Source organism: Botrytis porri (genome assembly GCF_014898465.1).
Source record: "Botrytis porri strain MUCL 3234 chromosome Unknown BPOR_001, whole genome shotgun sequence".
In the NCBI taxonomy this organism is placed as follows: Eukaryota; Fungi; Ascomycota; class Leotiomycetes; order Helotiales; family Sclerotiniaceae; genus Botrytis; species Botrytis porri.
In genome coordinates, this window is record NW_024066075.1 from 464,690 (window position 1) to 488,191 (window position 23,502).

Genomic DNA, 23,502 nt, shown 5'->3' on the forward strand with positions numbered 1-23,502 from the left:
CCCGATGGCAGACAGCAGACAGCAGACCGCAGACCGCAGAGCAAAAGAAAAGATTGATGGGAAGAGAAAGGAAAAGAAAATGAATGGCTGGGGCATCCATTCCTCAATAATTTCCGATTATCATCTCGGATCCATAGAATCAATTTATATTTTGGCTCTGTACTCCGTCCGTATCCCCTACAACCTTGCTCACTCCATACAATCCAGACGAAGTATGCAGAGTACCATTGCTTTGTATGGCAATGTACAGTATGCACAACATTAATTCTTATTCACCAGTATATCGTCCATGATCTATTCCCACGTAACCCTAGGTAGATATATATTCCGTATATACATACAGTGTATAAGATCATCTCTTATACCGACGGGAAGCTTAATTAGATGGAGTCCGATATTGGTACTTGGTACGCAGCAGCAGCAATCATCCATGATGTTAGATGTCCCTCTGTGGGGAGTTGGCCCTTCTGCAAATCGGATTGAAATTGAAATCCTTTCCACTCTTATCGGCATCAGTGGGGAAAGAGAAGACTCAGAACTTCAGAAGACTTACAGAGGTTTCCACTGGCTTCTAATGGGGAATCTATCGTCTTAGGTCTCTCATCTACGGAGTATGGATGAAATAAGAGTTATCAATTTATTATTACAGTATTGAATTCGATATCTACCTAGGCATATCTAAACATACGCACACATATATACACACATATACATACTCATACACATACATACACATCCATACTAAGTACACACCAAACTTCACCGCCTTAATAACACTTTTTCATCATTGGTTCATCTGGATTCTCGAAAGGAACGGTGAAGAACCCTTTCGCCCAACTTTGAGTCAAAAGATAGCTATAAAGCAACAAAGTTCTCCATATCAGTTATCACTATACCCGATCTTATCAAAATGAAGGGAACTGGTGGCCGCATTCTGGCCCTCTCATGCCAGTGCCACCCCGAACACCTCTCTCCCCCCTCGACCTTCACACACAAAAATGACATCTACCCACTTATGAAGATTCATCCATATCCACTCCATTCAAAGTTATGTTCATTCGGTATGACAATCTGATCAAAAGAGGCTATGGCGTTCCAAGCACGAACCGTATTCCCCAGTCATGCCAGTCACATAGACTTGCTCAACTTGCTCAACTTGCTCGACTTGTTCCAATTCAATTTGCTTTGTTGGTTGATGCTCATGATGAACCCTGTTGACATGTCAACTTCTGACAGGGGAATGTTTTTTCTGCATGTGTTGTATGCGATTTGTCCCCCAATGTTCTTGTCTCTGCCTTTTAGCTTGCCTCTTGCTTAATCCAACCTATCATTCATATTCTTTCTTTTCTTTCGCCTTTCACGGCATGCATTTCCGTAATCAATCATACTTCGTACGTGTAACTTGCCTACCTAATGAATGCAGCTCTAGAGTTCGAAATCGAGAATTCATCCAGTCTTTAAATCCACTCACTGTCTTTTGTTACAGAAACCATACAAAGTGATAATACAAATATCTTCACAGGGGTACATGTGCTTGATGCACCTCAGTCACGTCCTCGAAACACTATGGACCAGATGTCTGATTCAGCCCAGGATACACAAACACCCAACACTCCAGAGTTATTGAGTGACGAGGTGAGGCTTCACTCTTATATCATCGATTTTTGTATATATCCATTCTGACTTGATCTAATTGTTACGGTACAGATTCAATATCAATACAATAGTTCACCGCCATCATCAATCTCCACAAACACGCATGATATCTCGCGCGCAAGGTATCACATGAAAGAGCTCGAGACTTTTGCAGTGAGGGTCGAAGAGGTAAAAAAAAAAAATCCCATCTATAAGAATTCGTATCACAGACCATCATGTTTCCTTTTTGCTTGTTACGCAGGTCCTTTCCTTTCCTTTCATGCCTTGTCACTTCTGTACTCGTACACCAATAACTTTTCATATCTTATCTACTACATATGCAAAATGCTAAAATCCAATAAAGGCTGCTGCGAGGGCTTTTCCCAATCGTGGCCGGTCACGTTATGCCGAAGTTTTAGTTGTCTTGATAAAGTGGGAGGACAGTGATATAGACGCTCAACCAGAGTTCAATGCTCTGCGTTCTATGTTCGAGATATGCTATGGCTTCACTACCGATACTTGGACGATCCCGTCGACACATTCACATAATAAACTTATGTTACAGGTAAGTAATCTTCTTTCATTACCACTTGACATCACCCTGACATGCAATAGGCAGTAAACTACATAGAAAAGCATGGAACGGAAGATAATCTCATCATCATTTACTATGGAGGTCATGCGGTCATTAACAATTCTCGACAAACTACCTGGTCTTGTACTCAAGACATTTCCCATGCTTCTGTGCGCTGGTCCGCCATTCAAAGTGTTTTCGAAGAGTCAAAGTCGGATGTGCTTTACCTATTGGATTGTTGTTCTGCTCCAGGTGCAGCACCCTCAGATGGACCTGGTGTCATCGAAACGATTGCTGCCAGCGATTTTGAAACATGGGCACCAGGTCCAGGTCGTCATTCATTCACTAATGCCCTTCTTCACGTCTTGGATGACTGGATGCACCGGCCTTCGTTTTCAGCGGCTATGCTTCATAGTGAAATCCTTTCTGTCCTTAAGCACGAAAAGCTCAAGGAAAGTCAACATAGCGATCCACACAAACAGGAGAATAAGAAGACCCCCATCTACATACTCGCTTCCGAGGATCCTAAATCACTAAGTATTGAGATATGCCGACGCACAACTCCAGGCAATAGCTGGGCTGGTACCTTGTCTCCAGGAATTGCGGAAGATATTTACTCTCCAGAAAATTTGCATGGACTGACACCTGAGGGGAAATTAGCGGTACCACACGTGCTCATATCCATTGCATTAGAAGAAAATCAATTGGTGGATGTAGAAGCTTGGCACAAATGGATCAAGCAATTCCCAGCGTTGGCACAATTTGCCCTTGTGGAAGGAGTATTTGCGAGCCATTCCACCATCATCCTCCTCTCTTTGCCAGTGTTGATCTGGGACATGCTCCCAGAGAATTTAGCAGTATCTTTCGTGGCATTTGTAGAATCTAGAAATCTTCTATCCCAAATATCTGAAAAGTTGGGCGTGGAAGTTTCGAAACAGCAGCCCCCGAAGGAATTCCGAGGTAGACCGGATTCCGATACGCTTCAAATCCCACCCCCGCTACCTCTCATTCAACAAATTGAACAAGCTCTGCACAAACAAAAACAACAAACAATGAAAGATTGGGAAACCCATTTTCAAAAGGAGAAAGTTCGTCTTGAAGCAAAAGTTCAAGATGCGCGTGATGACGCTCAAAAGAAAGAACTTGAGTTTTTACAAGAGAGAAACACATATAGAGAGCTTATGGAAAGGGATATGAAGGAAGTCAAGAAGGAAAGCCAGGTGATAAAGGAGGAAGCGAGAAGAGCCTGGGAGGAGCTGGGCCGGTATGAGCACGAAGAAAGAGAAAGGACGAGATTGCTTAGGGATGGCCAACCAATCACTATAGGTGGAATCCAAGTTATTCCCATGGGCGAGACAGATGAGAAGGAAGATAGAGGACGTATTATTGGGGATGTAGCTGCTTGGGTTGGAGGCGTCAAATCTGAGACATCCCAAACGCCTAGAGGACGAGAGGGCTCGAGAGCAAGAGGGCCTCCAGATCTACTACATGAGCGACAATATCAAGAGCTCGAGGCTACTCACATCGCGAGACCGGAAAACTCAACGAAACGCCCTCACGAAACTCATCCTAACCATTCTGTTGACCCAACATCACCCATCCACCACGAAAATGGCGATATGCCTTTTGATGTTTCCATACCTCGTCCACCGCCAGGATTAGTCAAGCCGAAGTCCAATGCGTCTCATTCAAGATTCAAAGATGAGAAGAGCATTGCTTCATTTAAAACTATCGCTAGCGGGGTACTATCGCCACCAGAGAGCGTTGTTGCGAGTGATGAAATAGACGAGTCGACCCACGAGGAATACGAAAGTGCCTTGAGTGGCGGTGATGAAGATGGATTCGGTAGGGGAGATCGTGGGTCGGTAGATTTTCTACAAGAATTTCTTGACGCAGGAGATGATGCTCCTTGGAATCTTCCACGGCAAAGTATGATTGATGGAGATATCGCATTACGTCAAGATAGCAGAGAGAAGGAAAACAAGCCACCCGAGAAAGTTCTTGATCCGGATCAAATCACGCTTGAACCCAAATCGTACAGATCTCAGAGTAAACACGAGCCCATAAAGTCGAAAGAGTCGGAGCCTACGGCTCTGCTTGATTGGGAGAGGCGCGGAATGCAGCAAAAGCTGGCCGAGCATGCTCTGCCAAGACCTAACGCCGAAACCACATTAGAGCCTACTAGCCCTGAACCTACAAAGGTCAAAGATGTGGACCCCTTCACTTTACAGGTTTTGGAGAAGGGTATACCGCAAGAAGTCGTTGAGCGTGTTTTGCCAGAACAAGTCACACCACCTCGTAAAAGTCTCGATCTCGCTTCAAGAACAGATGTCGGTCCATTGACATTACAAGCACTTAAGACATATGAAAAATTACAAGAGGAGATGGAAATTCATCAAGCCACAAGACGCCCAGAGCGACCAGTGGAACATATTCCTAACAGACTTTCTCATATAACTGAAAGAGATGGCGATTGGGAGCCAAAGACTCCTGGGAAAATGAGCTCGGTAGGAAGTCCACAATCGAAGCGTAGAGAAGAAAAGGTTGGGGATAAAAAGGCACTGGCTGCAGTAGAAGAGGCTATCAAGAAATTGATCATACCCGAAATGGAAGAGTTAAAGAAGGAGCCAGAGATGACACGAAAGAATTCGGATGGTTCTGGCAGAGTTCCTTGGGACAGTGATGAAAAGAGTGTAGGAAGGACTGAATCAGTTAAGCATAGCAAAGGTAAAAGCAGCACAAAGAAAGCATTTGAAGCGGTTGAGGATGCTATCAAGAAGGAAGCTGAAGCACTGAAGAAAAAGGAGGAGGAGGAAGAGGAGATGGAAGCTTTGAGGAAATTAAGGAAAGGCCAAAAAGAAAAGAAACGCAAAGACGAGGAAAAGGAAAAGCCCAAACGAGATGCAGAAGATAAAGATGCCGCAAAAGTATCTTCCGGTCGTGATATGGAACCCAATGCTCCCATCTCCTTGGAGAAAAAGCATGCTGGCAAAGAAGTATTGGTGAATGGTGAAAGAGCCCTTTCGGCAGTCGATGATGCAATCAGAAAAATGATAGCTCCAGAGCTCGAGGGACTCAAGCGAACGGAGTCTCATAAAAGTCATAAGAGTCATAAGAGCGCAAAAGGTCAAAGGCACGAGAAGTCGAAGATGAATGAGAGCACAAATCAAGAGCCACTCCCAAGTCGCGATGAATCTCCGGTGAAGGAAAAATTGGAAAAAGGACATCACAGACACCCCTCGGTTCCAAAGATTGATGATGCTCCGTCGAAAGAGGCAAAGGAAACCAATGGCAAGGCACAGAAGGCACCACACATTGATCAGCAGAAGGAAGGAGAAATGAACTCAAATGCACCTCTTGCAAAGCAAAAGAGTGATAGAGGCCTCTGGTGGATGGAAAGAAAACCTCCCAGCCATCAACGAGAGGAACTACCCCGGGAACAGTTACCATCGTCGTCGTACACGCAGAAGAATAAAGGGAAAGCTCAAGATGTTCCTTTAGACCCTGTTCCCACTCCACCTCTCGATCTATCACCAGAAGCAGAGGACAAACATGAGATGAGAATCTTACCTCATGAATTTGATAATCAGACTTGGAAAGGATTTAAGTTTGCCAATCGAGATGTGACACCCTCAATGTCTTCTCTACCAACTGCTATACCTCGATCGAGCCTCAATAACAGTACGCTCCCATCCAGCCCTAACAACCCATGGTCCCACTCTGAAGGTTCTTTTGGCACTATCTTCCCACCTCGTACCTCACTAGACTACTCGCGCGATCCACGCATGTCATTAGACTTTTCACGTGGCGAATCACCTCACAGTCAACCCTCAGGCTCCTCAACCAGTAATCACAACGTCTACAGCCAATTCCCACCACTGCCAGAAGATCGCGAACGTCCTTTATCTACTCCCACAATTCCAACTCCCATCGCTAGAGCCCCTTCACCACCTTACCAGCATTCTCGCTTCAACGGAAACCACAACCCTAACAACCCTTACTCCCAATTTGCGCAATTCGAACAATCCCTTTCAACACCCACTCTCCAACGAATCAATACCGGTTCATCCTATCACTCTCTTGACGACACAGCGCGCAGTATCCACAACGTTCCCATGACCACATCCGCCGCTCGCAGCATCCACAACGTCCCCATTACCAGCCATCCCCTCACCAGCCATCCACTCACCAGCCACCCAATCCCTTCCCTCGCACCCGTCTTCGGTCCCTCAAACTACAACCAACATCAACATCAACACCAACACCAGCACGCGCCCATCTCCGCCGTGGACCCTAACTCCAACCCCAAACACTCCTTCACCTTCACCACCGCCCCCCACTCCTCCACCCACCAATCTCCTCCCTTCTACCCCGCCGAACTCCCCGCATTCCCCCACTCCCTCCCCCTCTCCCGCTCAAATTCCAATTCCAACCCGCAACCCCCGCGCCATCTACAAGATTGGGAAAGAGGAGAGAGAGGTAGACTCTCCACCCAAATTCCTCAAGCAGCGTATCTCACCCAACCGCTACCCTCGCCTTCACCCTCGGAAACGGAAACCCTGTTGAAGAAACTGATACTACCCGAGTTGGAGACGTTGGAGAAGGGTGAGAGGGCGAGGAGGGAGGAGGAGGAGAGGAGTAGGAGAGAGTGGGAGAGGGAGTTTGGGATTTTGTGAGGAGAGGATGGGATGGGATGGGAATAGAGGAATGGCAGGAGAGAAGGGAATGAAGAGAAGGAAGAATAACACTGAATTGAATGATAGAAGTAATTAGGTACTGTAGAGAAAGGGAAAATTGTCATAGCTTAAATAATACAGAAAGAGAGGAGAAAAAGCGATCACAGAAACAACGGAACATCGAGGTAGGAGTGAAAGAGAGAGAGAGAGAGAGAGAGAGAAAGATAATAATTGTATATATTCATCACTATTCTATTCAATAGTTTTTAATCGCGGTTCGATTTCTTTTGGGGGTTATGTATGTATGTATCTATCTCCATATGTATGGCGTGGCTCTCTGCTGGCTTGGTACATACATACAGATAGGTCTCTGGGTATCTAGGTATCTGGATCACGGATAGGTATCTGGGTTACGGAGGATAGTTAGTCGAGAGAGAGAGAGAGAGAGTGTGTGTGTGTGTGTGTATTTGGAATTTGAATTTGTTTTTTCTCGGTTTCTCGGGGTTTGGACTTTTGATTGGGGTTTTGGTTTGGAGTTGGATTCGGATTCGGATTTGGATTTGGGTTTGGATTTACTTATTAGTTTGGGGATGACTATACTCGTAGTTTAGTTAATTTTAATACATGGAAAAATCGTGCATCATCATCACCATAGCGATAATTTTATTGTCACATTTGCATTTACGTTTTCAATTACAATTACAATTGATCCTTGACACCAGAAAAAAAACGGGAGAATAAAAAAAGGAAAAAGGTTATTTTGTAAGTTAATCTAGTATTCGTCACTCATATGATATCTGGATTTCGTGCTCCCTTATGCTGAACGATACCCACGTTGTAGACCGACCAAGAAAGAAAAAAGGATATGCGAATCCACTACTTCTCCTTCCCATACAACTAACTAATCCTCTAGCTTCATCAAATCATCATCTACTCCCATCTGCCCATTCTGCGTTCAACAGGAGGCATTCATTTTCTCTCTTCCTCCCTTCCTATCTCTACCTCCCCTACGAAATCAAAATCTTAATCTCCTCCGCCGTCAACCCAAAAATATGCAGAAGATCCAACATACTTTCCCCATTCAACCTAGCCTGAGCCTCCATCTGCACCACAGGTTTAGCATTCCACGCCACGCCCAACCCCGCAACTCCCATCATCAACAAATCATTTGCGCCATCGCCCATCGCGACAACCTGATCCAGCGCCACATTTTCCTTCTTCGCAATCTCCAGGAGCAAATCGCGTTTCTTTTCCGCGTTAACAATAGAACCGAGAACTTCGCCCGTTAATTGATTGGTGCTCGGATCCGATTCGAGCGTATTTGCAAAGGCGTAATCGATTCCCAAGTGATCCGCGAGCCATTGTGTCAAGGGGATGAATCCTCCCGACAAAACTGCAGTTTTCACACCCATTCTCTTCAATGCGCGAATGAGCTCTGCAGCACCTTTGGTAGGTCTAATCACACTTCTCAATTTCGTAAAGATATCTGCATCGACACCTTTCAACAAATTTGCGCGTTCACGAAGCGAGGCTGAGAAATCCAATTCGCCATTCATTGCGCGTGCGGTAATGGCAGAAACGGCATCTTCGACTCCGATAGAAGCAGCGATTAAATCGATAACTTCTTGTTCGATAAGTGTAGAATCCATATCGAAAACCACAAGACGTGGATAGCGTCGAAGGACGGTGTCATGTTGAAGAATGACATCGACATTCCATTCGCGCTCAAAGCGATAGAGAAGTTCGTGTTTGCGCAAATCTTGGAGGTCAAGATATGTGGGATCGGGGATGGGAGAGAAGGTGAGTTCGACGATGGATGGATGTTCGGGGTTGTCGAGACAGCGGTGGGAGGAAGAGAGGAAATCGGAACCGGAGCGGCTCGGCAGAGATTGAATGAGGTGGAGGAAGGATGTAAGGCACAGCTGCGAGATGTAGCTTCCGTAGAGATGATCGAGCGGTTCTGGATCGGGTGGTGGTGGCTCGAGAGGGAAGTTGGAGAGTGTGCGGACAGGAGCAAGATTGGGCGGGATGGCGCGGGAAGTAGATGTCACCGAGGATCTGGAAGGAGAGGAAGCTGGTGAGGGAGAACGATCGGGTGGATAATCGGTGACTGAAACACGAGGAGATCTGGTTTTGTAAATAAGAGTTGCGATCATTCGGTCGGAACTTGTATTTGGCGCAGGTTGACAGTTTGCGTGCGACAAGGTATGATTGAGCCCGCTGTCGACAATCTTGGGAGGATGTTGTGGAGAAGGAACTCCATTGAATTGAGTGAAGGATTTGGTAGGAGATGAAAGCGCACTACCTTGAATACCTTCAACTATGCTATCTATACCGTGATGACCATCTTGTTGTGGAGGACGATATTGTTGATGTTCTTGAAGATAGGAACGACTGCGGGCATTATTGCCTAAGCTGGGACGCCCAGTTCTTGCTGATGCTTCATTTTCGGCCATCTTGTTCAAATTTTAGAGGCCTTGAATATATTTCCTCTCCCTAGGTAAATATTTGACCCTTAGTTGAGAAGTTGTAGTTTTGAATCAACTTATTAGTTCGTTCTGCGAGGGATTGATTGTAAGAAGTGGGGGTAAGAGGCAGCCTTTCATTTGTGCGGAGGGGTATTTAGTGTTTTTGTATTTCCAGCACTAACTTTTAATATTATTTGATCCGAGGTCAGCCCGGTAAAATGCAACCCAATGAGCCCAATGTACCTGACTATCCTTCTGACTATCTCGAGACTACCAAATATATGGATATGGATATGTGATCATCATAAATTTCCAAGGTCTATCAGAATACGATGAACAGCGGTGACGGCGCTTCGATAGGAAATGGAATGAAACAAAATTATAATCGCTTATATAACGTGGTTTATCATCGAGTGGCTTATATCATCGAGTGGCCTACTTTCACCTCAATTTACACTTTCAAACCTATATTATTCAACAATAATTGAATCAATTGATTGAAACTATTAAGAATCTAATAATCTAGGATCTATTATATTATTTTAATAGGTTCTTGTATTATATTCTATCTTTCCGTATTTACTATAATATTGATTAGAAGATACTTCTTTATTAGAATTCCCTCCTTTTTAATATTCATCATATTAAATCTGAATATCAATCTCTTATTGAGATAATATATCAAGAGCCTTTTATTTAATAAATACTTCTCTTTAATATAATTGAGTTTTTTTTGTACATTAATGTTTGCTTAATACTTTATTTGTTATTTAAAGTATATAATTCTTTACACTTAAAAGTGTATTCTTATGAGTTAATTTCTTTGTACCTTTAATTAAAATTAGTATAGTTTTGAATATAGGTGTAGGAGAGCTTGATTGATAATAAGTTATTCAAGATTTAACTAATATTGATTGAGAAAAAGCTTTTGTTGGGTTACAAGGGGTTTAAGAGATTTATTAATTTAGATTGAAAGAGGGGGGGGGGGTAGATATACGAATTTGAATATCTAATTTCAAGAGTACAGTTTCAGGATTAAATAAGATTAAACCTGTTCTTTGGAATTCTGATTTTATATTCTGAGAGATGATTGATTCCTTATATATAGTTTTAAAAGCTATAAAGAATTCAACCTTCGAAATATAATTGATATATACCTTAATAAATCTATCAATTTGATTATCATATGAATGTTTTAGATTGCTAAAATAGCTAACATCAAGTAATTGAGTTAAATAATTTGAATACAATGATAAACGTAAATATATAATATCGTTCTCTTTACAGTATATTTAAAAAACTATTGATTCGTAACTTTCATACCTATTCAGTATTAACATTCGATATTTGCCCTTTCTTCAATTCTTAGTATACTTATTGAAGTGTTTCAACTATTCTAAACCCGTCTCATTATTCGTTCATTTATTAGATATAGATTTAATAGCCCATTCTACAAAAAGATTCGTTTCGGTATATCAATTAGAGAGATAAACTTGTTCTTGAACTACTAGAAATAAGGGAATAATTTCACCCTCTCCATTTCCGTATATTATTACTATAGCCTATTCTCGATTATCTGACTGTACTGTTTTACTTCTACTATTTCGTTCAGCACTAGTTATTATTATTGTTGTATATATAATCCTCATTATAAAGCCTGTTTTATTAAAATTGTAGAAATCTCTATTCAAAATATTGTATTTCGTTCATATATTTGTAATTAATTGAAACCACTCTTCAAGAAGTTTAGAATCCTTATAAAAAACTTTTTGAAAGTTATAAATATAATTAAAACATATCTTTAATTCGATTTGATGCTTTACAAATCAATATATCTAAAGCTTTTCAATATATTTCATACCCTTCGATTTGAGAATATTATTTGCTATATTTTCTACATTCTTTAATTTAAATAAAAATCCTTTTAAATCTATATCAAGTATATATTGAACAATTATTTCTTTTTTTAATTCTATAATCTTATAATAATTTGTTTGAGTTTCTATACAAAAAGATAAACCTTTCATTCTATATTGAAGAATTGTACAAGGAATATTATAAAGTATAATAGTTTTTTGAATACTTAATTTTTTATCTTTATAAATAGTTTTGATAGTAAAGAGTATACAAGCTTCTTGATTATTCGAATTCATTATAGATTATTAATAAAATATATATTGAAAGAAATAGGTGTAAATTGAAATGAAAATGGGCCATTCGATGATATAGGCTATTCGATGATAAACCACGTTACAAGTAAAATAGAAAATAGAAGGAAATGTATTCAATCAATATTGTGTTCGTTAAGATTTTGAAGAATACCTAGGTACCTAAGCAAAGAGCGAGCATAGAGAGAATATGTATGATTCCATCACTGCTAGTATCACTCAAATGAAAAAGATATTTCATCATTTATTGAAGCGATAGTTCACTGCATCCGAACTTATATCTCACATACCAAACATCAATAAAACAAGAACATTGATTTGATATGTTATTTCTTTTTCTTCATGTAGCTATTTCATACAACCTTGCTAAACAACTAACTTCTTTCACAGCTCATTTTTGTTTGGGTCATAAAAGCACCAAACAGTAAATGAAGTTGTTATGCATTAATTGACATGATAGTCATTTTGAATCTTGCCTTCCTTCATCCATACATTGGAGAAAAAGTTCGTAAAAAAAAAAAGGGAAATTAAGATAGTGAAAGAACACATGTGTTTCGATTGAAAATACAATCAAAATGTCAAAATGAAAGCAAGTCTAGAAGCGAAAATTTGTGTTTGAGCTTAACGCTCGATGTATTGTACTCAATTCTTACCAGAACCAACGGCGAACACTGCCGACATCTCTATTCTGATGCTTTCTGCTCCAAGATCCCCAGCCATAATAATTTGGTGGAGGTGGCGCGTAGTATGGTGGAGGTGGGGGAGCATAAGTTGGTGGTGGAGAATAGGTACTGGTTGGAGTGGGAGCATTTGTAGAAGGTACAGCACTTGAAGAATCCGTGGATGAGATTGAAGAACCAGAGTCAGAAGTTAACGCCGATGAGATGATGGAAGAAGAATTGGTCCCAGCATATGTACCAGTCGAGACCGAAGTTACAAACGTAGATGGTGTCGACGTTACCAACGTGATCGATGTACCAGAGTCACCTTCAAAATAATATCAGCAAAATTCCAAAATATTTGGATCTTTATTTATTTTAGCTTACCTGAGGACAAAGGCGTAGTAGGAGAAGCTCCAGTGCTGGTATTAAATGGACCTGTTGCTGAATACGATGATATCGAGGCCCCTACGGATACTTGACTGGAAGTAGATCCATTAGGATCGTAAGTACTAGCAGATGAGGCCGGATTCACCGAACTTGCATTACCAATACTGGTAGGGCTGCCAGAGACAGATGATTGGTACGAGCTTGAGACTGGTGAAGTTCCTGATGGTCCAGTTGGTCCACTAGTCAAGGTCCCGTTTGAAGAGCTTGGATATGGAGCTGACGATGATAAGCCAGAATCAGTACTTGAACTTCCTGTTCCTAAAGGTGCTGTGCCAGTGCTCAAGGCAGGTGTGGTTCCAGTTGGTCCACTGGTCAAAGTGCTGTTTCCTGAAGTTGGATATGGAGCTGACGATGATAAGCCAGAATCAGTACTTGAACTTCCTGTTCCTAAAGGTGCTGTGCCAGTGCTCAAGACAGGTGTGGTTCCAGTTGGTCCACTCGTCAAAGTGCCGTTTCCTGAAGTTGGATATGGAGCCGATGAAGATTGGCCAGAATCACTGCTGGATATTGGCGAGGTTCCTGTCGGTGCGGTTGGTCCACTAGTCAAAGTTCCATTGGACGGAGTTGGGTATGGAACTGATGAAGGTGATCCTGAATTAGCGCTTGAACTTCCTGTCCCTAGAGGCGCTGTGCCGGTGCTTGATGGTGAACTTCCGGACCCGAAAAGCGTGGATGTAGCTGCACCTCCTGTACCTGTGCCTAGTGGCGGAAGGGTATAATTTCCATAGGGATAAGGTTGGTATGGTTGGGAAGATACCGGCGAAGTGCTAATACCGCCTGAAACGCTTGATGATGGTGAGCTTCCTGTGCCGAGTGGTGCAGAAGTAACAGAAGTGAGGTCACCAGATACTGAAGTACCTGGATTAGTTGGTCCTGCCGTTACTGTACTGTTGGAGATTGGATATGGAGCAGAGGACGGAAGCGATGAAGTGATTCCACCTGATACATTAGAAGAAGATGGGTAGCTTCCTACGCTTGAAACACCGGTACTTGATTGGACACCACCTGATACAGCGCTTGAACTTCCTATTACAGATCCAGTTGGACCATTTGTATACGAAGTGCTATTTCCATAAGGATAGTAAGAAATAGATTCAGCGGAAGAGCTAATGATACCAGAGACAGAAGAACCCGAGCTACCAGTTCCTAATAAAGAGGATGTTGGTGCAGATCCTGTACCAGTTGGACCAGTAGTAATCGAAGCATTATTACCCGTCGGGTAAGGGGCACTGGCAGACGAGCTGGGACTAATACCACCAGATACATTTGATCCTGTAGGTCCCACAACTCCACTTGAGGGGGATGTCGAGTTGAGTGAGTATAGAGGAGTGGATGATGGAGCTCCTGTTGACAAAATAATGCTTCCTGATGAGCCGGAAGATAATGGCGCAGTACCGAGGTAAGTTGAGCTAGCCAAAGTAGTCGAATTTGTGTATAAAGGTGCTGATGCACTCGGACTTGAAATGCTGCCAGAGATACTTCCACTAGAAAGACCAGTTCCAGTTTGATAAGGATTGGTAAATGGTGCAGTGCCTGAAGAAGCGATTGTACTTGTTGGAGATGATCCCGATGTCGAATTTGTATAAGGAGCACTACCACCATTTGAGCTACCAGGTACCGATGCTGATATGCCGCCAGATGGAGTGAATGATGAGATTCCAGAAGTCACAGGACCGGTTGCAGAAGCTGAAGTATTTGTGTATGGTCCTGCAGATGACGAACTGGCTGAAACATATGTTGATGAGCTAATTGGACCGACAGGAGTGGATGAATTTCCAGGCATGAGAGGTGGGCCGGTAGAGGTCAGAGGCGTTCCAGACTCTGTATTCGATACCTCTGAAGTGTAGCTGGGATTACTTGAGCTTTCGCTTGGGGTTATATCTCCAGAGGTAGTAGTTGTGTTGGGAGCAGGAGCGGTTGTTGTCTCACTACCTGATGGGTTAGGGGTCGTCTCACCTCCTTGTGGAGTCGATATCGTCTCTCCACCGGATGGAGAAGCTGTTATCTCACTTCCTATCATACTTGGAGTGATTGTCGTCCCGCTTCCCGGTGAAGTGGTTGTTGACTCGCCACCTGATGCGCTTCCTGGTGGTTGAGTTGTCTGGCCTTCGGAGGGAACAGTGATGGTAGGTGTAATGGTGTAGGTTTGAGTATTAGTCACCGTAGAGCCTAAGCTTCCAGAACTAGCGTTAGAAGAACTTTGGCTAGCAGAAGATTCTGGACCTGTAGGTAATGAATATGAAGAACTTTGAGCTCCAGAAGAAGTCGGTGCACCACTTATTGGGGATGTAGTTTCTGCTCCTGCTTGTGTCGAAGATGTACTGCTACCGACAGTTCCTGAAGTAGTAGCGGCACCAGTATTCAAACATGAACATGCAGATGATATTCTTGAGGGCGAGTCATGACATTGAGAAACATATGTTGGAAGATCTGCAGTGGCAGTATTTTCTGACAAAGTATATGTAGCACAAAATGGGCCAACGATGGAAGAAGATCGAATGAATTCGCGAAGACAATTGTCATGATTGCAGTGATCAGTAGTGGTTGCACTTGGAGTGGTAGAAGAATGCTCTGACGTAGTGATACCAGATGGTTCGTGTGTACTTGCCGATGTTATTGGCGAATTACCACTAGACCCTGAAGGAGCAGTATATGGTGCTCCAGATGATGTTGGCAAGCTGATATCGGAATTTGAAGAAGTAGTATCTTTAGCTCCAGGTATTGTTGGTGAAATTCCACTATATTCCGATGATATGGCCCCTGTTACTGAAGCAGAAGTTCCTGAATCATAGCTTGAAGCCGACGCCGATGCCGAATCCGTGGAAGAACCTTCTGTAGCAGAAACTGGAATCGTGATTGTAGAGTATGCAACAGTAGGAGAAGTAACAACAGAAGGTTCAACCGATCCTGGACCAGTATAGAAACTAACAGGAGAAGTACCAGTGGAAAGGATACCACTGACAGAAGAACCAGAGACAGAAGCCGTGGCAGAACCTAGTTCAATTAGTATGTAATTAATCAAGATTGAAAAGGAAGATCAATGAACTGACCAGTTCTAGTGCTGGATGATGAAGTCCCCTCAGGATCAGCGGTTGCGACTGGGTTTATGGTGGAGGTAGGTTGAGGTCCATATCCATATGGTGTATAGCGATCTTGAATACCTTCTGCTCTCTCATAGATTGTATAATCTCGAGGAGCAAACACATCCGCATTGGCATTACGAAGGTGTGGTTGAAGCCATTGTGGAAGAGCTCGGGCTGCAGGAACTAAGGCGAGAAGAAAGACGCTGGACGCAAGTCTAGCGGTAATATTGATCTTCATCTTGATCTATGTGAACAAGATATGATTAGTGACGACCTAAGAAGAATCAATCGATTCTAAGGGAGTAGGAAGACTTCTGTGAAGTATGAAAAGATGTTGGGAGGCGATTCATACCTGAGATCGATCTATCACTTGATTTTTTGGATGAGGAGGACAAACGAGTGTGATTTCGCAAAAAGCGGATATTAAAAGGAACTTGTAATCAGATAAGTAGGACAACTTAATCTGTACTGTAGGATGTCTCTCCAATATATTGAAGTATTGAAGACCGGAACGTCAATTCCAAACTGCTGAGTCTCGAGGAAGATGGGATGGGAGGAGAATTTATGAGAGTAAAGAGGAGAGGATGAGACGAGATGAGAAGAGACGAAAAAGAAATTGTGGCATGGGAAGTGAAAGGTTGAAATATATGGAAAGATGGGATGAGAGAAGAAGAGAAAGAGGATAAGCGCACTAAGGTGAAAGGGTGAAAAGATGAGAATGCCTTGTCAATCAAAGTACCTAATAGTAGTAGCAAGGTTTCAATTTGAATGCAATGATGCATTAATACAGATACGTACCTACCTCCCTCGTACCTACCTAGATAGACAGTAGATGTCTAATGCTGAGTGGACTCTTTTCGGTAACTCCTTTGATTCCGATTCGACTCGGTCCACTTCCCGTCTCCAGGAAAGGAAAGAGCCAAGGTCAACGGTACGAGGCGACCTTAAGGTAAGCACACAGGACCTGGGCAAGCAGGCAAGCGACAAGAGGCAGCAAGTATCCAGCTTTTCTTCTTTCTTCATATTTTCCTCCAATTAAGACGTCACATATTTCCCTCATGTGGTTCATCCATACTAGCACTTGAATTTAGCACTTAAATTTTTGACATCAAACCCATTCAATTTGCTATCAAAACATCCCATGGAGGAGGAAGTCTGCATGGAAACTCCATCATTGCCATGTATTTTCCCATCATCGAAGACATTCGGAGATACTCAGCTCACCTACTATACACCTCAAAAGCAGACCCATTATCCACTTATCTCCTCCCTTACGTTTCATCAAATGTTGTGACCATACCGTATGGCAAGTTCCCGGGATAACAGTTACCTTGAGAGATTCGGAGGCGGAAACTCTTCCACTTCTCCAAGATTGCAATAGAAAATTGTCTCTCAAATTCAAACGACTAGGAAAGGACCATTATACTAATGTTACGCAACGGTCGGCTGCATTGCATTCCCGTCCATTAAGTTGGACAACACAACAAGCGAGGATGCACCTTTCCGTGACTTGGTGAGCTTGTTCCTGCATGTGAAAATGTCCTTTTCACCCAATTCCAACATTATCAATGTGAGTCTCCAGCTGTAAATTCCCAAAGAAGTCGAGTTGACATAAGCTTCTGAAGCCTGTTTCCAAGAGCAGCTTGTATTACTAACAACCAGCCATGTTGCATATCTTGGTCAAGACATCCATCAACAGAATTAACAAACGCACCGTTGATGGCAGATGCAATGCAATCTACCAGCAGCTCTATAGTACTGATCAATTTACTGTTCTCCGGATTCAAAGTCACTCAAATTTTGCAAGAGTACAAAAGATTTTTACGCGATGGACGAGAATCTAGGGATTCCAGGATAAAAATCTCTGGCTGTGCATCATGTCTGAGAAATCCGCTGACGGAATAATTGACACACAAGTACTTATCAGTGTAAGTAACATTGATGTACCTAATAATGTGGCTTCATATTGGAACATTTGTAGTAGATAATGCACGTTGTGGTATCATCTGTTGATTTCAATTTATTGGAAAGAAAAACGCAAATCATTAATAATTAACATCCTTTATTTTTCGCCAAGCCATACCTGGATTCCACTCCATCGCTACCAATTTACCAACGCCATATTCACCGTCAATGATCGACAGGAAGACAAACGAATGGTTACCAACAACCAGAAACCGCAAGGATATTCATGCACAGATTAACAGTTGTGCTACAGGGGATCTTCCAAGCGAATTAACGAAGGAGTACGAAGACTGGCCGAAAGTTGCACCGTTTGTAGCCAATTTCGGAAGGTTGCAGAAAGGGCTTTACTCGGCCCTTAGAGCTTCTTTTTGCGCCTGAAGCGAAGAAATTTCAGTCATAGTTGTGCCATTACCTTCGATATCGGCAGCCCACAATGCTGCGCCAACTGAGAGATCATTAGTATGGGTCTAGGAGTAGAGCTAAAAGCGGGGATAATTACCAGTGTTGGTGAACGAGAAGAGGATAGATGCAACAGGGACAAGTTCCAGAAGAGTTGCGATAGTTCCGAATCTACGCGAAAGTTAGTTAGATAAAATCTGTACTGGTAGATCTTGACAAAAAGTGGTGTCATCTAGCTTTATGATACCTGCCAAAGACGCATTTATAGAGTCGGTGCGTGCAGGAAAAAGGGCGAAAACTGGTAGAGCACTGCATTTGCCAGGTACAAATGCAATGCAGATCTCGAAGCCGTGCGTTTGACCTCTTGCAAAAATGAGGGGTATTGTAGAAAAACGAACGAGGCGACATTGGAAGAAAAACTCACGATGTGTATGCCCCCGAGTGCTCCTTGAGCCATGCTTCTTTCTGGGCGTTGGACCATCCCTTCAATTGGAAATACTAATCATTCTGTCAGCTTGAATGGATTTGTCAAAGAATGGTATTGAAAAATACTCTTGAATGAACTCCTTCACCTCTCTGTCGTCCTTGCAGACCAACAAAGACTACCGTGCCAACGACTGGAATAAGATTCAATGGCAGATGCATCACATATCTTACTAAGCCTCCAAAGCTATACTTTTCACCATATCCTTTGACAACTTTACCCAACTTTCTCATTGGATCACTGAGCTTTCCTGATTTGATTTCTCGTCCACCTTGTACGATTTCTGTTTGACCTTTTGCCACCATCACTCCATCAAATGTGTCAACAAGAGCATCTGCAATGAGGAAATTCTTCGAAAGCATAGTGACAATTGTGCTAGATTCAGAGAGGGTCAAGAGGACTGCAGAGACTGCAGCAAGAGGTCCCTCGGTGAAAATGAGAATGGCAAGTTGTGGTAGATAGGTGAACATGAACATCACAACTACAACAATGACGGATAAGGACAGAGTAGGTACGAGTTTCGACAAGAGGGGTTTCCATAATGTGCGGTGCGAGAGAAAGTAGAAGATTCCCTATTTGAGGCAACCTTGTGATTAGCTTCCGATACGATAGAATAGAGAGAAAGATATATGAATTAGAATTCAACGGACTTTAATGGGGTAGAGGTAAGCTCCACTGATTGCTGCTGAACGTGCCAACTCCTTTGCTTTATCAAAGTCTTCCTTTCTGTTATTTGAAATCCATTAGTACTGCAAACATAGGGGTAATGCTCCGAATGAACCTACGCAACCTCCTTGGCTTTGGCGCCTGCTTTTTCCATTGAGCTTGACATTTTGGGTATTTTATCGATTTTGATTGTATGCAACTCTTTGGGTACAATCACAGGAATACGACGAGGTTGTAAAAGAAGAAAATGGACGGAGAAATTCTTGACCAGAAGAATTACTACCTACTACGTAGGTTAGAGGTAGGTACGTACGCAGAAACTAAATGCCATGTTTTCTTTTCCATGCTTTCTAGAATTCCAGTAGCAAAAGCTCCTAAAGCAGTGTCGTCATCATCCTTGGCATTGAGCTCCCCCGCGTGAGTGGCGACAGCGGCCGCTTTCCCCGCAGTGGCCCGAGCCGAATGCCGCAAACTCAATTTTTATCATTTCTTACCAAAATGTCGAACGCTACCCCAGTCTACCACTTCGGGCGATAAAACAAGCTTCACTTCGTCCACATTTGAAGGCCCGGCGTCTTGAACTAGACAATATCAGTTCTGGGAGCACCATAGTCTCCTGCTAGTATTTCACAATCAGCTCCTCCACATTCCCCTCACCGCTAATATCAGCACAGATAGTGGCTTCGTTTCATAAGCTTCCAGATCTATTGTGATGATGAGATATGAATTGGATTGCACACACAAGTTCAGACTTGTCTCACCTGGTAATCAGAATTCTTCTCAGCTCATACGTTTGACCTCTTGAAAAGGCGCCTTGAAGAAGTTTGTCCTCAAAACTACCTCTGGTTGTTCTTTGGAACTCGTCGGGACACGAGATAATTCTTGAAATATATTTCAAGATAATGATCACCTAGTATTATCCAACGAGGATCACTGTGTGTGACAAGCACACATGTCACACCAATGCCGGATTTCGTTGGCGATATGTTATCAGCGACTTCAATCTTTCACTTGAAAACACGTCAAAACGACATCACAATAAGGGTCTGGATTGTATTAATGTAACTTCCATTAAGTCGTTTTCGCTATATACAATAGCGAGACTGAAATTTTTGACGACGAGCATCAAAAAACGAGCCTCTAAGATCTAAGTAAGACAAGAACTAGGGTAAGGTATCATATGATTTCCCTTTATCTAAGCGCCTGCAACTCCAATGCTCATAAATCATGTGTTTATCCCACCATGTACCCCCTGAACTCCGACCATGGAAGGTGTGCTATAATGGAACGAGAAGATTGCAAAGAAAAGAAACTGTGTCAAGTAAGACAGCAAGTGCTGGTAACTTTAAACTCCGACAGTAATATCTTCGATCTTCTCTTCCCTAATCTGAACCTTTTCCAATGCTGCCGACAGTTCCTCTTGTTGTTTCTTTTGTTCCATCTCGTACAAGTATTGTGCATACTTTGATCGTTTGTTGTGAATCCCGCACTCGGTCTTCTCAGTGCCCTTCCATCTTCCAGCACGTTCGTCCTCTCCTTCCTTTACTGGCTCAGTTGAATGCCAATCTCCAACACTCTTGTATCCGCGATCCAACAAGTCGTTGTATGGAACATCATTCTCCTTGATATAATTTTGTACCTCCTTGAAACTCCATCCTGCCAAAGGGTTGATCTTGATCAAACCAGCTTCGTCCACCTCGACGATGTCCAAGCTCTCTCTCTTGGCACCTTGACTTCTTCTTCTGCCAGTCAAGACTGCAGCAACATCCAACTCATTGTATGCTCGTTGAGCGGGTTCGACCTTGGCAACCCAATCATACAAATCGGCGTTGGTCTTCCATAGTTCCTTGCCATGCTTTCCCTCGAAATCTCCAAGAGTTTGGCAACCTTCTGGCTTATAAACATGCAAGTTTACATTTGGATATCTGCTCTTGGTCTTCTCAACCAATTCGAGTGTTTCGTTGAAGTGATACAAGGTATCAAGGAAGATAGCATCGATGCTTGGTAGCTCTGGTGTTTCCTTTTGGAGCTTGCTTAACATATCAAGTGTGACGAGACCTGTTACTCCAAAAGCAGTGGTTTGGTAGAGGTTTGGGAAGGTTATCTTAGCCCATCGGAGAATTTCCATCGGTTGAAGATTGTTGAGTGATGCATTGATAAACTTGAGGTGGGGTTTGGTGAGGACGATTTGAGGAAGAGAGCTTTGAGATGATGCTCCAGAAGCATATCCCGACTCGAGATTCGAGGCAGACGATTCGCGGTGGAGACCCATTTTGATATATTTTTCGGTTGAGCGAAGGAAGAAAACTTTTTATTGGGTTGAAATTGCAATTGGAATACAAGTAAACAAACTCTCTCTTAAGATATTGTTTTTATTTTAGAAAAAAGAGTAGATTTTGTATGGTTGATGACAAGTTGAAAGTTGAAAGAAGAAAGTGATGTCTAAAGTCCAGCAATCATAAATGGCACAATTATCTTCTCGATGGTGTGATCCAATTTAGTCTCACAAGTTGCAAAGAATATGACAAAGGGATATGATTTAAGATGATAGTATGTTGTGTATATTATATAAAGAGTAGAGAGTATGATCACACGATGCCAAAGAAGTTGAAGTGGGAGTGAAGTAGGAAAGATGACTCGAGTGCTGGTATATACTCTCTTGGTATATCTCTCCCATCGACAATTACAAAAGAAAAGTGGACCATCACACCAAAGCACGACATTTCACTCTTCTTACAAAGACGGACTTACACTTCTTCGGGCAAAGACAAGTAATCATTCTTTCATTACCGCATTACCGTGCCATGACTCCGTGGGCAGTAAGTGCTGTCATCGAGGCTTGAGGAAGATGTAGGTGCCTTATTTTGCCTTGTTTTGCCTTATTTTGCCTTACTTTGAGAATTTGATATGGCGTGATAGACGCTAGTAAGGATCGAGATCTTATCATTTTTTTGTGCTTGTTTTATTTGGTGAATCACTTTCCTGACTTGACTGCATGAGGTAGAGTTTTAAGAAGGCTGTGATGCAAGAGAAGGTTCTTTATTCCTCTTTGGTTCCTGAATCTCGGGTCCTTTGTATATCGAATTGTGAATTGAAGATTTTGGAGCAAGAATTTATGGTGGCAATTTTTAACTTCTTTTTACCAAATTTAAACTCATTCGGGGGGTTTTATTTCTATTTAAGATAAACCTGTTTCCTTCTTTGCTTCGTCACTTGTTGATTCCTCACTAATAGAAAGCGTCTCATGCTAATAAAATTGACCCAGATCAATGTTCCTCATAAGTTATCGAAAAGTCGATCCTCAAATCATCTTCTCGGTAAGTAATCGGAAAGCTTTGATCCCCCCTACCGATTGCTTTCACTTGTGTCATTGTGAACACAAAGCACGACATTTCACGTGATATGACAACTTCACTGCTTACAAATAATTTTGGGGTGGAGTTTGGATCTTTGATGCGGATTGAAGAGGCGGAGTTTCGCAGGGCGGTCAGATGAGAAAGTGTTTGGTTGGTAATTGGAAGTTCTCAGATGCTTACGAAGTTACGAGTTTGAGGTTCTTATCTTTTCTATGGAGTCGAGTTTCTAGTTTTGATTGATGGGTGTCACTGTTCTACAAATATGAGTTCTTTAATTGGGTATTTGATGCGTGGATTGTTTGGACGGTGCGGAATTTCTGTGGTGTCCGGTGAACGGTGAGGCTCGTAGACTCGTAGCATTCTCTGATTTCAGTGGATGATTCTTTGACCGGGAGAAAATAGGCTAGCGAAGTCTCATGAATAAATGTCGCTAACATCATATCCAGGGCTTAGTATCAAACGTTTAGATACGAAGGGTATGGGTGATTGTGAAGAATACCTACGGACTTCGGAGAATTCATTTCACAATATCACTCAGTTGATGGTAGATGCGACCATTGATATCCAAAACCGTATTCAATCATAAGCCCTCCGCGGTAAAGTTAAGCTATTGTATTTCAACACCTTACTCTCCATTTTCGTGAAATTCACCGCGCTTCCTTGATCGCAGCAACATCAACCTGAACCTTCGCGCTATTAACCATGGTTATCCATACATATATATCCGACCATCATCCGACAACTAAGAAGTGTTTAAATATGTAATCTGCTCTGTCACTCATACATCAGATTGTGAGGTTGGATACCTACTGCTACAGATTGATAGGTGTCAGTGGGCGGAGCAGTCGGTTGATAGGTGATGAACACGGAGCGAATATCCACTTTTGAATATCTATTCGTAGACTTGTTGAAATCTGAA

General features: G+C 42.5%; 5 protein-coding genes across 5 annotated transcripts; 1 reads left to right on the forward strand and 4 right to left on the reverse strand.

The window, feature by feature from the left end:
* The first annotated feature begins 1,409 nt into the window (after positions 1–1,409).
* On the forward strand, positions 1,410–7,528 carry EAF01_000143 (uncharacterized protein). The gene is made up of 4 exons (XM_038908393.1): positions 1,410–1,635; positions 1,708–1,824; positions 2,000–2,200; positions 2,251–7,528. Exons 1-4 carry the CDS (start codon positions 1,567–1,569, stop codon positions 6,883–6,885), a joined length of 5,022 nt encoding a protein of 1,673 aa, XP_038775299.1. The 5' UTR covers positions 1,410–1,566; the 3' UTR covers positions 6,886–7,528.
* A 364-nt stretch (positions 7,529–7,892) lies between these two features.
* EAF01_000144 (uncharacterized protein) lies at positions 7,893–9,341 on the reverse strand (the record flags this gene model as incomplete). Its single annotated transcript, XM_038908394.1, has 1 exon — positions 7,893–9,341. One exon carries the CDS (start codon positions 9,339–9,341, stop codon positions 7,893–7,895), a length of 1,449 nt encoding a protein of 482 aa, XP_038775300.1.
* Positions 9,342–12,170: 2,829 nt separating this feature from the next.
* On the reverse strand, positions 12,171–15,951 carry EAF01_000145 (uncharacterized protein; the record flags this gene model as incomplete). The annotated part of the gene is made up of 3 exons (XM_038908395.1): positions 12,171–12,508; positions 12,568–15,624; positions 15,681–15,951. 3 exons carry the CDS (start codon positions 15,949–15,951, stop codon positions 12,171–12,173), a joined length of 3,666 nt encoding a protein of 1,221 aa, XP_038775301.1.
* Positions 15,952–18,022: 2,071 nt separating this feature from the next.
* Positions 18,023–19,393, reverse strand: EAF01_000146 (uncharacterized protein; the record flags this gene model as incomplete). The annotated part of the gene is made up of 6 exons (XM_038908396.1): positions 18,023–18,123; positions 18,178–18,248; positions 18,502–18,575; positions 18,630–19,133; positions 19,212–19,287; positions 19,347–19,393. 6 exons carry the CDS (start codon positions 19,391–19,393, stop codon positions 18,023–18,025), a joined length of 873 nt encoding a protein of 290 aa, XP_038775302.1.
* A 1,179-nt stretch (positions 19,394–20,572) lies between these two features.
* EAF01_000147 (uncharacterized protein) lies at positions 20,573–21,499 on the reverse strand (the record flags this gene model as incomplete). The annotated part of the gene is made up of 1 exon (XM_038908397.1): positions 20,573–21,499. One exon carries the CDS (start codon positions 21,497–21,499, stop codon positions 20,573–20,575), a length of 927 nt encoding a protein of 308 aa, XP_038775303.1.
* Positions 21,500–23,502: the final 2,003 nt, after the last annotated feature.